The sequence below is a fragment of the Gallinula chloropus genome (assembly GCF_964237585.1).
Source record: "Gallinula chloropus genome assembly, chromosome: Z".
NCBI classification, from domain to species: Eukaryota; Metazoa; Chordata; class Aves; order Gruiformes; family Rallidae; genus Gallinula; species Gallinula chloropus.
Window position 1 is genome coordinate 60,894,598 of NC_140089.1, and position 18,721 is coordinate 60,913,318.

The window sequence follows — 18,721 nt, forward strand, 5'->3', positions numbered from 1 at the left end:
GGGCCCCCGACGGGCGGGGAAGGGGCGGCGCACCCCTCGCCCGCCCCGGCTCCCCCGCGGCGCCGGGCTCCCGCCGGCGGGCCGCCGAAGTCTGAGCGAGCCCGCCTCCGGCTCCGCGGGGGCCGGCCGTGAGGGAGCTCGACCCCGCGCCAGCTGGCTGTAGGGAAACGCCTCTCTGCTCCCCGCCGGCGGTGAGGCAGGCTTCGCGAGGGGCTGCCGCTCCCCAGCGGAGCCATAGTCGGGCGGGAGGCAGCGGGTCGCCCCGAGCCGCCGCCATGGAGCGGACCCCCATCCCGGTGCTGACGGTGCAGACGACGCCGTACGAGGACCAGCGGCCGACGGGCGGTGGAGGGCTGCGGCGGCCCACTGGGCTCTTCGAGAGCCAGCGCAATTACCTGCCTAACTTCGTGCAGAGCCTCCTCTCCTCCGTCGACCTCCGCGACCGCCAGGGCTGCACCATGGTGGTCGGCAGCGACGGCAGGTACTTCAGCAAGACGGCCATCGAGATCGTCGTCCAGATGGCTGCGGCCAACGGGGTAAGCGGGCTTCCCTCACCCTCCCCTCCGCCCTCACGCCGTCCCCTCGGGGCGGCGTTCCCGCCAACGGCCGCTAGTCGGGTCCCCTCGGCCGTCTCAGGCGGGCGTCCCGCTTCACCTCCGCGCCCTGCCCGCACCCGCTCTCCCGCCGGTGAGGAAGCGCGGAGCAGTGCCCTAGGAACGGGGGGAGGACTTTTTAATGTCAGAACCGGCATCAATAAAAACGACGGCGAACTTCGCGCCGGCCGCCCCGGTCAGGGCGGTGACGGCTCGCACGTCCTTCAGGCTGCACCGCCGGGCGTTGCCGTGGCTGGTTGTGTCTCTGTGTAGGGGAGGTGATCGCGATAACCTCAGGAGACCGCTGGCCGTGCCGTTGTGTTTCACACCTTATTTTAGATTGAGGCAGGGATGGGGGCTGGAAAAAACGCGGTTGACTCTGCAGGAGAGAATAAAAATATTCAAGGAAAATTATATTACTAAAGCAGGAGTAATCCAGCAGCTTGTGTACATCCTAAGGAAATGATCCTTCTCTGCCGTTGACTTGCAAACGAATTTCAAAATGCATGAAGAAAACGGGAGGGAGTGAATGCCTCTAATCATAGGGGTTACGGCTTTTCTGAAGTTGGGAAGAAAACTGATGTTTTCTGATAGTATATACACATTCATGTGTTGGTGCATATGTACAGAAAGCTGGAAATACTAGCACATGTAAGCTTGAGGGTCCTGCTTCAAAGCAGAGTTGAAGCTTCTGTCTCTCATTATGATGGCTAAATTGATTATCCCGATCTGGCAAAAGAGGTGACATAATTTTGTAGAGGATTTTATTATAACACGGGCACCTTGAAACTTTGAAACCGATCTCTGTATGTGCCTGAATTTTCCCTGCTGATTTATCATCACAGACAAGCTATATGGATTAGCCAGTCTGATAATAATAAATATTATAAATTTATATCTAAAACTCATGCTGTCATAGTGATACCTGCGATTACAGAGACACTGGCTAGCTTTTGCAGACTTGCTGTTCATGCAGGGACTTGGACGTCAGGTTTAAGTGGCCCATTGTGTGAGGTGGGCTATTGGGGGAACACTGGCAAGTGTGTCCCAGTGGCTTCAGGGAGTGAGCGCAGAGCAGCAGGGCAGGATTGGGCTGGTGCATGTGGTGTTGTGAGGAAGGTAGGATGAGATCTGAGGGAATGCTACTCCCAAGCCTGCTCTGCCATGTAGCTTGGTGGTGAAAGCCTTGCTGCTGGAGTCGTACTTACTGACCAGGCGGGATGAAGCACAGCAGCAGCTAAAGCAAGAGCCCAGCGGCAAGAGCTGCCCTGTGGAGGCTGGGTCCCTGGATTGCCCATGTACACTGGTAGGAGATACAGAGTAAGTTACAGCCATAAGGTGACCATGAGGTCTGGGGTACTGAGGAAGACAAGAAGTTTAGGGGTTAGAAGAGGAGGAAGTTGCCAGCCAGGTTATACTGTATTCAGGACTCCTTCCAGACTATTTTTTGCTGGCAGCTAGCCTTCTCCCTGCTGCTTCTGTCACGTTCCCCACTTTGCTGTATTTCCCCTGGGGATCATTTCTTTTTGACCTCAGAAGATGTCCAGATTGATGAGTTTCTGGTGTCTTGCTGTAGTAGTCCTTCCTCTTTAAGTTACTGCAAGTTTCTTGGATACAGTTTCTCCCTTGTGTTTTGTGCAGCCAAAAACCAAGCTTTTCTGCTCACAGTTCCCACAAATAACCTGAATTCAAGCCTGATACTCTTACTAATGATACAGTCCTCACAAATTCAGCAGGCCAGTTGGTGGGGTGCTACTGATACTGAAAAGGCTTCCCATTTCCATGTGTTAATGCTCCATCACCTCTTTACCATTCTCACCCTGCTCACCCTTACCCCTGTTTCTCTCAAGTACACTGTAAATACATAAGCCTTCCATCCCCTGGTGAACACAGTCTGGATGTTTTATTCTTTGGCTGTTAAAATACATCAGCTGGAAAAATGTCTACGTTTCCCTGAAGGCATTGATTAGTGCTGTTCTATGTAAGTATGGGGAGAGGAACACTCCTGAGGGCGAAGATCTCTCCCTTTGGATGAGGTTAATGCCATCAGAAGGCATGTAGTTAGTGTCACAAGGAAAGAAGTGAGCTGGTTTAGTAAAGATCAGATAAAACGCATGGAAGCCTTGAAGCTGCCTTCAAAACTTTTAGCCACCCCAGAGTGCCAGGAGAGGGATAGCCACCTAGTGCTGATGAACTGAGTTCGAATATCCTTCCTGGAAGACACATACCAAGTCTTACGGTTAATTGTGTCTGCTGAATACAAAAATAAAAGGGCTTTTCTTTTATCAACTGTAAATGTATTGCCCTTTAGAGTGGCTAGGTTCCCCTTGTTCTAATGTGGTGACTCATCCCGCATTCCCCCTGCCTTAACAGCCTAGCACAGTTGGCAGAGGCCCCAGCAATGAGAAGAGGCCCCTGCCCAGTCAGCTGCCAGTGCTTGCCCTGCCACCTTCTCATCTTCAGCCCTTCTGGCTCATGCCCTCCAGCTTGGGATGGCAGGTACACACTCCACAGCTATAGCCTGTGTAGGCTTCCACTGGTGGCAACAGTGGCAGGCTGGTCCATGTTGTGCACCTCTAATCAGCATTTGCTCCACCAGATCCTTCTGTTCAGAGCTGAAGGTAGCTAGCCAAGGTCACCCTTTGATGGGTAAAGCAGCTGGGGCTGTGTGTAAGGGACAGCATATCATGGAACTGCGGAGAAGTGTGAGGAAAGCCAGACAGAGGTCCTGTATCATTCTAGGTTGCAAAAAGCAGTTTTGCCAAGTGGGGAGGTAGGAGAGGCTCTATTTCTTTCACTTGTGTCCTGTCAGTAGTTCTGTCCTTCCACCTTAATATCTGGAAGAACTGAAGTAAAAGGCTCCATTGTTCATAATACAGTTCCACTGCAAATTAAATGCAGCTATTCCATTAGACCCATCAACTGTATGTTGTGTCTCATTTTTGATGCAAAGAGGATACATTTAAATGAGAAGCTGCTGTATGTGGGTCTCAGTGGCAGATCAGAAGCTGACGATCATATTCTGAGTATGGAAAGTCCCAGCAACATCCTAGAGATCATAGATTATTGCTAGTAATGCTGTGGAAGTTTGAGATAGCAATAAGTTTTCCAGTTGTTTGGGTTTTTTTTTTTTTTTAAATAATATGATGTTACTTTTATTTTCCATGGTCTTCCAGGAAAATCTTGCCCTCCCTCCCTCAAGCTGTATGATTGATCTATTTGCTTTTGTATTGAACGCTCATTAGGACACTATAGTAAAAGACAGGCAGACACAGCCCCATGCTGCCCAGGATGTAATCTGCTTGCTTCATATTCTTTCCAGTTTAATTGACTGAGGCATGTGAGACATTACTGGGAAAAATAATGAAACAAAGCATTAACTGACTCCATGGTAATTAACTGAATTGTCTGAGAAAGCACAGCTGCGAGTGGCAATATTGCATAAAACTGTCCTTGCAGAGGACTTGCTCTGGTGAGGAGTCTGTGAGCTGTGAGGTTTTGCTGGGGATCACGGTCTTTGTTTCTGCCGTTGTTACTAAAAGCAGAGTGACAAGATAGAATGTGGCGTAGGGGCACAGTATTAGAAGAGACATTACATGCCTGTGATCTCGTAGCCATGCAAGGTTTTGAATTCCAAATATAATCTTTCCGTGCCATGAAACTGTCCAAGATTTTCAGAATGATATTACTGGAACTTTAATTGTGAGTCAATATGTAGACATTATTTGGTTACTGCTTTAGCCCAGTGTGCCACAAGTCTGTAAACCTAAGGGTTCTTTAGTGGAAATTAAAATGTCGGTTTAGTATTTGGTTCAGAGATAAAACAAATAGCTTCTGGGCCACGAGAAGATAAGGTTATGCGATCTTGCCACCAAAATGAAGAGAGCAGAGGAAGGTGGGTAGCATGTATACACTTCTAAGGTCTGCACTGGCCTTCAGCGCTTTCACTGAAGACCTTCACGTAGGGTGAAGCTCTTTACAGTAGTCACAACAAATAAAATATTGGTGTGTCATTCATGTAATTTCACTTTCAATATATTTAATTTAGAATATTAAACGTTGTAGTATAGAAATTAGTATAATAAGTAATATTTTTAAGTAGTATAGAAATGGTAGCCTTGTGACAAATGTTGAGGGCAAATTGCTCCTGTTTGTATTAATATTCAGCATGCATAAAAATGAGAAAACTGGATTGTGCAACATCTATTAAACAGGAAAAAAATGAAGATATGGTGAAGTGATAGTGCCAGGTAATTTGTGCGTTCTGAGTTATTTACGTGTTCTACTTACTTTAAAAAAACCCCCAGTTTTGCTGTGCATGCAGGCAGAAATGTAAACCTCACGAGTTCAGATTTCAAAGTGCAGAGAACATGTGCTCACGATAACCCTGTCTGCAAGAATAAATGTATTTATACTTGAGTACTACAAGATAGATTTGGTGTTATGTTGTTTTCAAGCATTTTGCAACAATGTAATTCCTGTCATCTTCCTTGTGCTTCCCATACACAATTCTGTTTTAAGAGCTGGCATCCATTTCTGACAGCTGTATTTGGAAGATTGAGTCATTGCCCTAGCTTTCTACATGCTTCATAGTTTAAAAAAGGGAGAGACAATATTCAAAACAAATGTTTTCAGTATTTATTTTTATCATGCTTTTTGTGCCATAATAAAGGTACATGGGCAGACTGCTGTAGAAGGAAGTTTGTTGAAGTCTGTTTCCCAGTGTGCTGTGGGGTTTTTTAATGTTTTAGTACAACTGGTAATAGTGATTAAATGACAAAATTAATACAAGAGTCTTGCAAGATGTGATATTTTGTCAAAAAGCTGCTTCATGGACTGAAAATAAGCTGTAATAGGCCATGCATTCAGAACAATTTGAAAGAAAACCTCTATTTCTCTTTCAAATTACTTACATGGCTAATGAAAAGCTTTCTTGAACTTGACTCTGAAAGTGTGTCAAGGCATGTGCTAGAACTCCTTGTGATTTCAGCGCCTCTCCCGATGGATTGAGTTTTACTTTGCCTGTTCTCTAAGGTAAAAGTGAATCTGTCAGTTGTCAGCCCACAACAACTCTAAATGCTTCTGCTTAAAAAAAAAATCTTCCTTATTCCACAATGTAGGAATTGCATATCTGTGATTAACAAGTGGGGTATCAAAAGTATTTTTGAAGTAGTTTAGTATTAAAAACAGCTGAATAAGTTAAATGAAACATTTGGAGATTTAAGAGTTTTAAAAGGTTGTAAGAACATGACATAAATGTGAGGAAGTCTGATCAGTAATAGTGATACCAACTTTCTTCTGTAATCAGTGAAATAACATGTAATCAGCTTCTTCACTTGGCTCGGATCTAGGAGTGGAGGAAATACACTTTCTTGTCTGTAAATTATTAGGAACATAGATATTTACAAACACACATGCTGTAACACTGCTGCTTGGTATCACCTGTAGGGAGAAGCAAGAGTGGGAAGGCAGGAGAGGCATGGGGCCAGAAAGTGAGACAGTCTCTCAAGTAAGGGCAGGCACAGTGTGCAGACATAACGTTTAGTTTGTTATTTGTGGAAAACTGTATTCACTGGTATGTTTTGTTCCACAAATAAATAAATGATGTATTTATGTTATAGTCACCTTCAGGTTTTATAATAAGGAAGATGGTATTGCTCTAAATTGTTAAATCATAAATTAATGAAGCTGTATTGTTAGGCTTAAATAGGAAATAAAATTGTTCAGTACCATTGGATGGAGCAGAAATGAGCTTCAGCTGTGTGCTGTGGCTGTGTGTGTTAGCTGTATATATACTCCACACTCATCAACTGACTTTATCAGTAGAACCACTCCTTTAAAGGAATCTGAAGTAGAAAATGTTGTGCTGGTTTGCAATTTTTTATCCTGGAAAGGACACTTGATTTCTCTGGGAAAAAAAAAAAGGAATTATAGTAGATAAATAAGAACCCAAAATTTCTTATTTCTTAACTTACTCTTTTTTCATTTCCTTCAGAATTGTTTCAACCTGTGAGAAAAAATAGAGTGAAAGAAAACATTTTCACAGCAGTAGCAAGAGCAAGTCAAATGAACCTTGAAGATATTCCGTATACTGTACTTATAATTTTGATAGCTTCCCTGTTTTCTAGCAGCAACCCATAGGCTTCCAAATTATCTGCAAAAACTATGAAAAGAGAACCAGGTGGACAAAAAATCATTCTGTCATCAGATATTGAGGTAGAAATCTCAGTTAATAAAAACAAACGTGTTCTTCTATACTTTTTTAAAACCTGAAAGCAGATCTTGTAATTTTCAGTGCAAGAGAATTGCCTACCCATAGTTACTGCTTTGTGAGGGTTGGCAAAAAAGTAGTTCGTGCTTAGTATCAATGTAGAAATGTGGGCTTTTAAAAATTTTGATGATAGTATTCACAAAAACAGGCTACATAAATAATGTATGAATCCTTTCTTTTTCTGAAATTATTTGGAACCCCAATTCTAAATAACCATAAAGGGCCTCACACAAGTGCTAAAGCCAGAAGGTCATCCGTTTCTGAGGGAGTGACAGCTATGCTCTTTATAGAAAGGAGGCAGGTAGTGACACCTCCTGGGCTGTTGCTTTGCACCCTCAAATTGGAGAAGGAAACCTGAAGTTGAACTCACAGTCTACTTTTAGCTGAGGAATGGGAAGGATTCACCTGGCCTATGTCTCCTCTCTCTGTCCCTCTCCTTCCAAAACTACTACTCAGTAGTGGTGGTGGAGTTTGTTTTTAGGTGAGAGTATTAAAAAAGAATAATCAACTTTGGCAATATCCTTTTAAACTCTGTATGCAGCTGTCTCAGCTCTCCTGTGTGACACTAACCTCCCTTTCTCCCCTCCTTCTTTTGTATCTGCCTGTTACCCAGGAACTGGAACTCTTTTATTTCTTTGTAAATACATTTCTAGTTGGCTCCTAGATTATTTATGTTGAGCTGAAACTGTAGTATCTGTGTAGGGGATGAAGGCAAGGTTTTGAAATTGGAACCTTGCAGTGGAACTGCACATAATACCAAACACATTGAGTCACTGTTTAATAACACCACCTGAAAGCTTTTTATACTTTTAAGAATGGTGGGAACTTCCCCTGCTCAGCTGTGCCCTGGGAGACATACCCTCTTCATCTGGAATAGCCAAGGAGTCACTGATGGGTGGAGGAGAAGTGTTACTTTCTATAGAGCAGGGTATCTTGGTAATAGAGATATGGCTCAAGAGACTACAGTGCGTAGTGATGTTTGTGCTTGCACTAAAAGGCTGCTCTATGAAAAGCAATTTGCTTGTGGTTCTCTCTCACCAAGCTAAAGCCCCAACCCTGCAAACTGCATCTACACAGTCATCCCTAAACTGTACTGATCTTTGAGGGGATTTGCTGGTTTTTTTTGGATACTTGGAACTGTTTGTTAGCAGGATCATAGCCCAGTGCTATGCTTGGGAACTTTGCAAATCGCAGCCATGTCTGTACGCTTGCTTTACTGTCAGTACACACACCTCTGGGGTTAAACCTGCCAGGACGCAATTCTTTTGTGTTAGCATGCAGCCAACTCGTACACGTGTATTTCTCTGCAAACAAATAGGTTCCATACTAGGACTTTACAGTTTCTATCCTATACATGCATACCTATATGTGTGTTTATTAATTTCCAGAAGTTTAGTACCATTCAGAGTACTTTGGCTTCCTTTTCCACCTAGATCGGCAGATTGGTTATTGGACAGAATGGTATCTTATCCACACCTGCTGTTTCATGTATCATCCGAAAGATCAAAGCAGCTGGTGGCATTATTCTAACAGCTAGCCACAGTCCCGGGGGACCTGGAGGAGAGTTTGGAGTCAAGTTTGAGGTTGCCAATGGAGGTAGGTGTTTTTAATGACACATTATGACATTGCATCTCAGTATGATGAAAATATGCTGACGGGGATGACTACCTGACTTGGTGTGTTTTATTCTCTTAAAATTATGAGAACATATGTATTTTTTTCCCCAGTAATAGGTGTGTATTTGTTTACATGTGTCTGCAAAGTAAGAATTAAATGTTCACTGAAGTCCTTATGGTAGCTATAAGATCTCTATAAACAACAGGTTTGCCTTCCCGTTTTATGTAATCTGCCAGTTCACTGTAACAGTTCTGATTTTTATAAAGATCCCTTTGAGGGAGTCCTGTCTTGCTCATATTTCTGTGTTGCTTGTCTTGGCATTTACTTTAAAGCATGTAATTTCAGAAGTGCTGTAAGCAGTGTAACTCATTGTCTTGTACAGAAGAAAGCATGTCTCATGTTTACCCAGGAAATAACTGCCCTTATCCAGGGAGAGGGTTGTACCATTTTAACTATTGCAAATCCACCGTTTAATAAAGGAATTTGTGTATAGAGCATTTGTCTTGTTTTCCAAAATCAGCAAGCTAACACATGTAGGTATGTTACACATTATGTGTGGTTTCTACAGATCTGTGTTCACTTATAAAACAGTATGGTGGCAATTGCTGACACTCTGTATACCTCACACATGTAGAATGCTTTCCATCAGGAAAGAACTGAAAGTACTTGTAAAACGATGTTTCCTTCCTCATTTTGAAGGTGGGAGAACTTGAGGAGGGGATGCTTGGTTGAACAATGTGCATGGTTAAACCTGCGTGATTTTATAAACAGCATAGGCTTGAATCCCAGAGAGATTAAAGGAACAGTGTAAGGTCAGAGAGTGAGAAAACCAAGGTCACAACACAAACATACCAAAGCCAAACCATTAGATGCATTAGCACTCTATAAACTTTAAACCAGCACATAGATTTAAAATCTGTTTGATGAATGGGTAACGGTTGGTGGGGCATTCTTTTTTAGTGTGCTTTGCCTTTTAAAATAAAATTCAAACAGGCTGTTAAACTTTAAATATGAAGCATTCCTCAGGCAGAGGTCACAAAGTTCAATTATTTATGATAATCAGGAGGACATAATGAAAAGTAATTGCTTTAACTTGCTGCTGAGAATATGTGGGTTAAGGCAACACTTTTGAACTATGAGAATGGATAGGCACTGGGACAAGGTCCTAGGGAAGACTGTTGTTGCACTGCATTCTGGCTCTGTCTATTTTGCAGCTCCAGATCCAGCAGAAGCAGTTTGTTTCTATAGTAGTAGGACAGAATGCAGAGTGACACCATGGGATCTCCTTAGCTGAAAGTATCTTCCATCAAGGATGATCTGCAGCTAATGAAACCTGTCCTTACCTCTTGGATGGGTTTGGATTAGAAATTAGAAGTCATTTTCTAAGACAAATGAAGGGTTCAGTGACTGTTACTAATGGTGTTACCTTGAACCATCTGATACACTGCATCTGAGTTGGAACACACTAATATGCATGGCAAAGTTGCACTAAATATATCAGCAATACTAGAGGAGTAGGAAATTAGCACTGAAAAGACAGAGGCTTTGAATTAGGAGAGAGGGCATTTAGAATAAAGGAAGTAATTTTTCAGAGTGGAAATGTGGCTTTAATATAAGCAGCGAAGAGGCAGATAAGCAGGAAGGAATTTTGTTGTCCCTCAGACTTAACTCTTGCAGCATATATGGCATAGCTCATTTGGTAATTTTGCATCAAGCCTGCAATTTTTACCTGATTGACAGTAAATCTTTAAAAATTAAGCCAATCTTCAGGATTTGGCAATGAAAGTAATGTACGAATAATGTAAGATTTCTGTTTCTCAGTGATATAACTATCTGTGGTATATTGACCCTGGTTGGAGGCTAGGTGCCCACCAAAGCCACTCTGTCACTGCCCTCCTCAGCGGGGCATGGGAGAGAAATTATAATGAAAGGCTTGTGGGTTGAGAGAGATCATTCAGCAATTGTTGTCATGGGCAAAACAGACTCAATTTAGAAAAAATATATATTTCATTTATTACCCAATCAAAACACAATATGATAATGAAATGCCCCAGCTTCTTCCTGGGCTGAACTTTATTCTTGAATTCTCTACTTCCTCCCCGAGTGGCACAGGAGGACGGAGAGTGGTGGTTGTGGTCAGTACATCACACATCTCTGCCTCTCCTTCCTCCTCAGAGCGGAGACTTTTCCCACTCCTCCCCTGCTCCAACAAGGGGTTTCTGTCATTTGAGACATGAACTTCTCCAAATCGAGTCTTTCCCACAGGTTGCCCTCTCTCCTAATTCGAAGCTTCTGTCTTTTCAGTGCTAATTTCCCACTCCTCTAGTATTATTGATATATTTAGTGCACAAATATTGGGTCCCTTCCATGGGGTGCAGGCCTTCAGACCTGGACTGCTCCAGTGTGGGTCCCCTACAGGGTCACAAGTCTTGCCAGGAAACCTGATCCAGCATGGGCCCCTCTCTCCACACATCCACAGGTCCTGCCAGGAACCTACTCTAGTGTGGGGCTCCCATGCAGTCACAGCCTCCTTTGGGCATCCAGCGTGGGGTCCTCCATGGGCTGCAGGTGGGATCTCTACTCTCCATCCACTTCCATGGGCTGCAGGGGGACAACCTGCTTCACCGTGGTCTTCTCCAAAGGCTACAGGGGAATCTCTGCTCTAGTGCCTGGAGTGCCACCTCCTCCTCCCCCCTCTTCTTCACTGACCTGAAAAAATTCTGCAAAATTTCTCACATCTTCTCACTCCCTTCTCTAGTGGCAAAAAGCATCTAATTGCATTTTTTTTGCCTTAAATGTTATCCCAGAGGTGCCACTACTGTTGCTAATGGACTCAGCGTTGGCCAGTGATATGTTTATCTTGGAGCCAGCTGGAATTGGTGCTGTCAGACCTAGGGGAAGCTTCTAGCAGCTTCTTGGAGAAGTTATCCCTGTAGCCTCCCTGCTACTAAAACCTTGCCATGCAAACCCAAAACATTGTTCCAGGTCTTAATTTTTTGTTAAGCAATTAAGGTATTTTGAATTCTAGCAAAGATACAATTCATTAAGCCACTGGAGAAAAAGTACAAGACAACACCACTTCCAGACTGGTAAGACTTAAAAATTTTATCTAATGAAATATTGTCAAGCACAAAGCCACCTTGCTTTCACAAGTGTGCATTTGCAGAAAGCTCTATGAAAGCAGAAACTGCTGCTGAAGGATTTAATATATATGTTGAGATTCCATCTGTTCCGCTTACCCTGGATAACAATTGATTTAAATACTCTATATGAATCAAAATGTTACAAGTACCACTGAATTTCCATGTTATATTTTTCCAATAATGTTTTAAACACGTGTTACAGTGAAAGAAAAGACCTTATTTACTGTAATTCTTTGTTTGGGTTTATTCCTTAACAACTTCAATACATTCAGAAAACCACACTCTTTTTTTTTTCTTATAGGACCTGCTCCAGATATAGTTTCAGAGAAAATCTATCAAATCAGCAAAACCTTGGAGGAATATACCATTTGTCCCGATCTCAGAGTTGATTTATCACGCATAGGAAGACAAGAATTCGATCTGGAGAACAAATTCAAACCTTTCCGAGGTTTGCTTCTATGCACTCTACATCCTTCTATGCATGCTAAATGCATAAATATTACAGTATCTGCACAATGAGAATGGTAGTTATTTAAAGAGAATGTTAATTCTTCAAAATACCTTACTATAAGTTTGCATGTCCAAAGAAGAGCCACGAAACTGGTGCAAGGTCTAGTGCATAAATCTTGCTAGTGGCTGAGGGAATTGGGGTTGTTTAGCCTGGAGAAAAGGAAGCTAAGGAGACATGTTATTGCTCTCTACAGCTAACTGAAAGGAGGTCGTAAATGAAGTAGGTATCAGTCTTTTCTCTGCCTGGAGCTGAGCACTGCGGGCCGGGCACCGCGGCGGCCGCTTCGGGACGTGGTGGGTTTTTTTGGTTTGTTTTTTTTTTTTAAAAAACGAAGCTTTGGAAGAAGGGGCAGGTGTCTTGGGCCGACTATAGGAATTTAGTAAGATCATGTAGGGAGAAAGTCAGAAGGGCTAAAGCTGAACTGGAACTCAGACTGGCCGGTTCTGTAAAAGATAATAAAAAGTCCTTCTATAGGTACATTAACAGTAAGAGGAGGATCAAGGAGAATCTCCAGCCCTTATTGGATACTGAGAGAACATTAGAGACAAGGGATAAGGACAAGGCTGAGGTCCTTAATTCCTTCTTTACCTCAGTCTGTAATAGTAAAGATGGATATTCCCTGAGCACTCATCCTCAGGAACTGTCTGACAGAGAGGGGAAGAATAGCAAAATTCCCATGGTTCAGGAGGAAATGATTAGTGACCTACTTGGCCAGTTAGATACTAACAAGTCAATGGGGCCAGATGGGATTCACCCAAGGGTGCTGAGAGAGCCGGCAGATGTGCTTGCCAAACCCCTTTCCATCATCTACCAGAAATCCTGGCAGACTGTGGAAGTTCCACTCGACTGGAGGCTGGCAGATGTGACACCCATATATAAGAATGGCCGGAAGGAGGATCCGGGGAACTACAGGCCTGTCAGTCTGACCTCAGTCCCGGGGAAGATCAGGGAGAGGGTCATCTTGGGAGCTGTCATGCAGCACATGCGTGATGGCCAGGGAATCAGGTCTAGTCAACAGGGGTTTGCAAAAGGTAGATCCTGTCAAACTAACCTGATCACCTTCTATGACAAGGTGACCTGATTAACGGACCAGGGCAAGGCTGTGGATGTTGTCTACCTGGACTTCAGTAAAGCCTTTGACACGGTTTCTCACAGCATTCTGACTGAGAAACTGGCTGCCACTGGCCTTGACAGGTGGACCCTCTGCTGGGTTAAAAACTGGCTGGATGGATGGGCCCAAAGGGTGGTGGTGAATGGAACCAAATCCAGTTGGAGGCTGGTCACGAGTGGCGTCCCCCAGGGCTCAGTCCTGGGTCCAGTCTTGTTCAACATCTTTATCAATGACCTCGATGAAGGGATTGAATGCTCCCTCAATAAGTTTGCAGGTGACACTAAACTATGAGGAAGTGTTGATCTGCCTGAGGGTAGGGAGGCTCTTCAGAGGGATCTGAACAGACTGGACCAATGGTCTGAGACCAAAGGGGTGAAGTTTAACATGGCCAAGTGTAGAGTGCTGCACATGGGACATAACAACCCCATGCAGTGCTACAGGCTTGGGAGAGACTGGCTGGAGAGCTGTCAGGAGGAGAAGGACCTGCGGGTGTTGGTTGACTGCAGGCTGAATATGAGCCAGCACTGTGCCTGGGCGGCCAAGAAGGCCAATGGCATCTTGGCTTGTATCAAAAACAGTGTGGCCAGTAGGTCTAGGGAGGTAATTGTGCCCCTGTACTTGACATTGGTGAGGCCACACCTTGAGTACTGTGTGCAGTTCTGGGCTTCCCACCATAAGAAAGACATTGAGGTCCTTGAGCGAGTGCAAAGAAGGGCAACCAGGCTGGTGAAGAGGCTGGAGGACAAATCCTATGAGGAATGGCTGAGAGAGCTGGGGCTGTTTAGCTTGGAGAAGAGGAGGCTGAAGAGAGACCTTATCACCACCTACAATAACCTGAAGAGAGGTTGTAGAGAGGTGGGTGATGGTCTCTTCAGCCAGGTGACAGGAGATAATAGAGCAAGGGAAAATGGCTTGAAGCTGTGCCAGGGCAGGTTTAGATTGGATATTAGAAAAAAATTTTTCTCTGAAAGAGTTGTCAGGGCCTGGAACAGGCTGCCCAGGGAGGTGGTTGAGTCACCTTCCCTGGATGTGTTCAAAAAAAGGGTTGATAAGTTACTTAGGGATATGGTTCAGCATAGGAGGGGAATGGTTGGACTTGATGATCTGCAAAGGTCTTTTCCAACCTTGTGATTCTGTGATTCTCCTGAGTAACAAGCAATAGGACAAGAGGAAATGACCTCAGGCTGTATGGAGGAAGAGGATCTGGGGGTGTTGGTTGACACTCACCTGAACATGAGCCAGCTGTGTGCCCAGCTGGTCAGGAAGGCCCATGGCATCCTGGCTTGTATCAGGACCAGGGAGGTGATCATCCCCCTGTACTCAGCTGTGGTGAGGCTTCACCTCGAATACTGTGTTCAGTTTTGGGCCCCTCACTACAAGAAAAATATTGCGGCCCTGGAGTGTGTCCAGAGAAGAGCAATGAAGATGGTGAAGGGTTTGGAACAAGTCTTACAAGGAGTGTCTGAGAGAGCTGGGAATGTTTAACCTGGTGAAGAGGATGCTCGGGGAGACCTTAGCACTGCAACTACCTGAAAGGAGGTTGTGGTGAGCTGGGGGTCAGCTTCTTCTTGCAGATGAGTAGTGACATGACAAGAGGGAATGGCTACAAGTTATGTCAGGGGAGGTTCAGGTTAGAAATTAAGAGAAATTTCTTCTTAGAAAGAGTGGTTGGGCATTGGAATGGGTTTCCCAGGGAGATGGTGAAGTCACCATCCCTTGGGGTCTTAAAGGAGAGATTAGATGAGGTACTTAGGGATGTGGTTTAGTTAGTAATATAGGTGGTTGGGAGATAGTTGGACTAGATGATCTTGAAGGTCTTTTCCAACCTTACTGATTCTGTGATTCTGTGATTTACACGTGTCTAAAGGCAGAATGAAAGTGCAGAAAGAATGAAAATAATTTGAAAAGTATTTATTTAAGATACTAGCTGATGTATTTAAAACTTCTGCTTTTTCAGTTGTATGAACTAATTGCTGTGAAACAAGGTTACAGTAGTGTTGAAGCAACTGAGAGAAAACCAGTTGGGTTTGTGAGGATCTAAAATAGCTTTCAGACTTTAATTCTATAGGCTACATTTAATCTTAACATGTGTGAGCAGCTTCAATGAAGTTGAGGCACTTTTCCATAGAGGTAAATTGTAGACCCTACTGGAACATTGTTAGAAGCAGGGCATAGAAGATATGCAGTAATGCAATTTTAGTGAATCATTGGAAGTTTCAACATATACAGTAGAATTAACTTAGTTTCAAATAGGCTATACATGTTTTTCATCCCTGTGAACTTTTCTTTCTTTTCTTTCTTTCTCCATTCAAGAGTATTTTCACAATACATTCAAAGAGGTTTTTTCAGGCTCAAAAAATGTCTGACATTTTCATGTTACCCTAAAGAACAGCAGTAGAATTAGATTGTGTTAGGTTGGAAGGGACCTTTAAAGGTCATCTAGTCCAACCCTCCTCCAGTAAGCAGGGACATCTTCACTAGATCAGGTTCCTCAGAGCCTCATCAAGCCTGACCTTAAATATCTCCAGGGATGGGGCCTCAGTAGGGTGAGGTCAGTGTTTCTCAGGAAAAGTGACTAATATTCTTAGTAACTTAATTTAACTTGTAACTAAAATATTTCAGTAGTCATTTAACCAGATACAAAGACCATTGTACAACATAAGAATTTTAATACAATCAGGAAAAGTAATATGTTCCATGATGCCTGTGAAACATGGCTTTTGACAGTTGATGGGTAACTGCTTTCATTATGACAGTTTTACTTTTGAGAATTCATTTTAGTTTAATGTTTTACATACAAAATAATTAGAAAAATTATAGCACTCTGATTTTACAAATTTAGAATTCAAATTATCAAGACCTTAGTATAACAGAGATGATGTATTTAAGCCTATCTTTCCTAAATCAGTGAGATATAAAATGCAAAAGTATAGTGGTGGAATAACAACAAATTTGAGATGAGTTTCTGGGTGCCATAACTGAGAATAGTCTGTATGTCTCTCCTGATGGAATGATGCAGGCAGTTACTGCTGTCAGACAGAGGCATAGAACATGTGGCTTCAATTTGGCCTGGACATCTTTCATCCTCAGAGATTAAAGCTGTATAGCTTAACCAAGCCCAACTACAGAATAGGTGGAGAATGGATTCAGAGCAGCTCTGTGGAGACGACTTGGGGATGTTGGTGGTTGAGAAGCTCAACATGAGCTGGCAATGTGAGCTTGCAGCCCAGGAAGCCCAGGAAGCCAACTGTATCCTGGACTACATTGCAAGAAGTGTGACCAGCAGCTTGAGGGAGGTGATCCTCTATTCTGCTCTTGTGAGACCCCACTTGTCCATCTCTGAGGTCCCCAGCAGAGGAAAGACATGGACCTGTTGGACTGAGTCCAGAGGAGGGCCACAGGGGGCTGATCCTGGCAGAAACATGTCTCCAGGGAAGGCAGACTGAGAGAGACAGGCTTGTTCAGCCTGGAGAAGAGGAGGCTCTGGGGAGACCTTATAGCAGCCTTCCAGTACCTTAAGAGAATCTACAGGAAAGCTGGAGAGGGACTGCTTATCAGGAAGTCCAGTGATAGGACAAGGGGTAATGGGTTTAAACTAAAAGAGAGTAGATTTAGATTAAATAGAAGGAATTCTTGACTGTGAGGGTGGTAAGGCACTGGACCAGGTTGCTTAGAGAAGCTGTGGCTGTCGCCTCCTTGGCAGTGTTCAAGGCCAGGTTGGATGGGGCTTTGGGCAACCTGGTCTAGTGGAGGGTTGTACCTGCCCGTGGCAGGGGTATTGGAACTACATGTTCTTTGAGGTCTTTTCCAAATGAGTCTGTGATTCTATGAAAAGTTGTTCAGTAATTTAATGAGGGATAGTTTACTTTGATATAATGTACACTCATTAACGTTTTCAGTGAAATAGGAACTGTCAATTTATATTATCTCTGTAGCCCTTTAGCAGGCAAAACTGATGATCTTTGCAAGGCTTAAAGCTTGATGGGAGCAGCATTGAAATCAGTGGAAGTCTTTGACTTTGCTGGAGCAAATCCATACCATGTAGAGGTAGTGTGCTCTGATTTTAGTTGAGGTACATAGTTGCTGGATGTGTGCTGAAAATGTATTTTCCATTGTGTTAATTGCAGCGGGTTTTTTTTCCTATGTCATTGTTTCTAGTGGAAATTGTGGATTCTGTGGATATCTACCTCAATCTCCTTCGAAGTATCTTTGACTTCAATGCGATCAGAAATCTGCTGACAGGACCCAACCAGATTAAAATAAGGATTGATGCCATGAATGGAGGTATGAACTGAAGTTGCTATCAGGAGAGAATTGTAGGTACAATGCAATAGTTTCCCAAAAAAGACACAGCATATAAATGTCAGAATGTTTGGTAAAGTTAAGAGTAATAAGAAAGGATTTGAACATTCTACTAGTTACAAAGGCAGTCTTATCAACAGGTTAGGTGCCCTTGTTAGGCAATGAGGTTTATCTTCCCTGATAAAGAAGTGAAGGCATATGTATCAAATAAATGTTCTCTTTCTGCATTTGGAACCAAGCAGGATGAGGTAATCTTGCTATGAGGAGATGGTGAAGTATGTTGCAGTATGCAGTATCAAAGGAGATTACAAGACAATCTCTACAAAGAGTAAATTCTGAATGGTATAACATTAGTTAAGTCTGAAGAAATTGCACCCAGGAGTCCTTAAAGAGTTGGCCGAGTCCTTGATCTCACTAATGTTAACTGTTAAAAAATTTCAGTGTGCTGGGAGCAAGATGAAATAAAGTGTCACAGAAGATAACAAGGGGACCAATTTTGTGCCAGTATTAAAATATACACCATGACACTTGGGAAAACATATCATTATGAGATCTTTCTTAGGCTACATTGCGAAAAAATAAAGATTTCTACAGCTAATGACTTGAATGATAGGAATGTAAGTACTGCTGTTCAACATTATCTTATGGAAAACAAATTCCATCAGACAAACCAGATTTTATTTTTTAATGGGATTACAGAAATAGATTGATAAAGGGAGATGGATAGATTTACAAATCTTCTGTAATGCATTTTACTTTTACAAAGGGACAGTCACTGTTCAAAGGTTCATAGTGGGCATGCAGTCATTGTGAACACCCAGTTTTGCCAGGCGGTGGCAAAAGGGCACATGATATCCTTGAATGATGTAGGGGGAGCAAGGGGGAAGGCACTGCTTCCTGTTATGTATGGGACTGGAGAAGATGATACTCAAATAGTGTGTAAAGCTCTGATGCCCACTGAATGTTGAAAAATTTTACACAAGGTCAAAAAGATGCATAGTTTGGCTCAGGGCTGGAAAACCTGATGCACCGCAAAAATTTGAAACGACCAAGTTTGTTTATTTTACTTAAGAAGTGATAGAGAATTGGCTTTGTGATTTTGTATCTGGGTCAAGAAATATCCATACTGTAACACATAGTATGCATTTGGTAAGTGTATACAAGGATAATTTT

The 18,721-nt window shown here is 43.2% G+C and overlaps 1 protein-coding gene across 1 annotated transcript in view; it reads left to right on the forward strand.

The window, feature by feature from the left end:
* Nucleotides 1–275: 275 nt before the first annotated feature.
* PGM5 (phosphoglucomutase 5) overlaps nt 276–18,721 on the forward strand; it is a gene marked incomplete at its 5' end in the record, with an annotated part of 82,136 nt that continues 63,690 nt past the window's right edge. Inside the window, 4 exons of the mRNA XM_084278059.1 lie at nt 276–536; nt 8,298–8,460; nt 11,926–12,072; nt 17,405–17,530. Coding sequence (XP_084134185.1) covers nt 276–536; nt 8,298–8,460; nt 11,926–12,072; nt 17,405–17,530 — 697 coding nt within the window. The remainder of the gene's footprint in view (nt 537–8,297; nt 8,461–11,925; nt 12,073–17,404; nt 17,531–18,721) is intronic.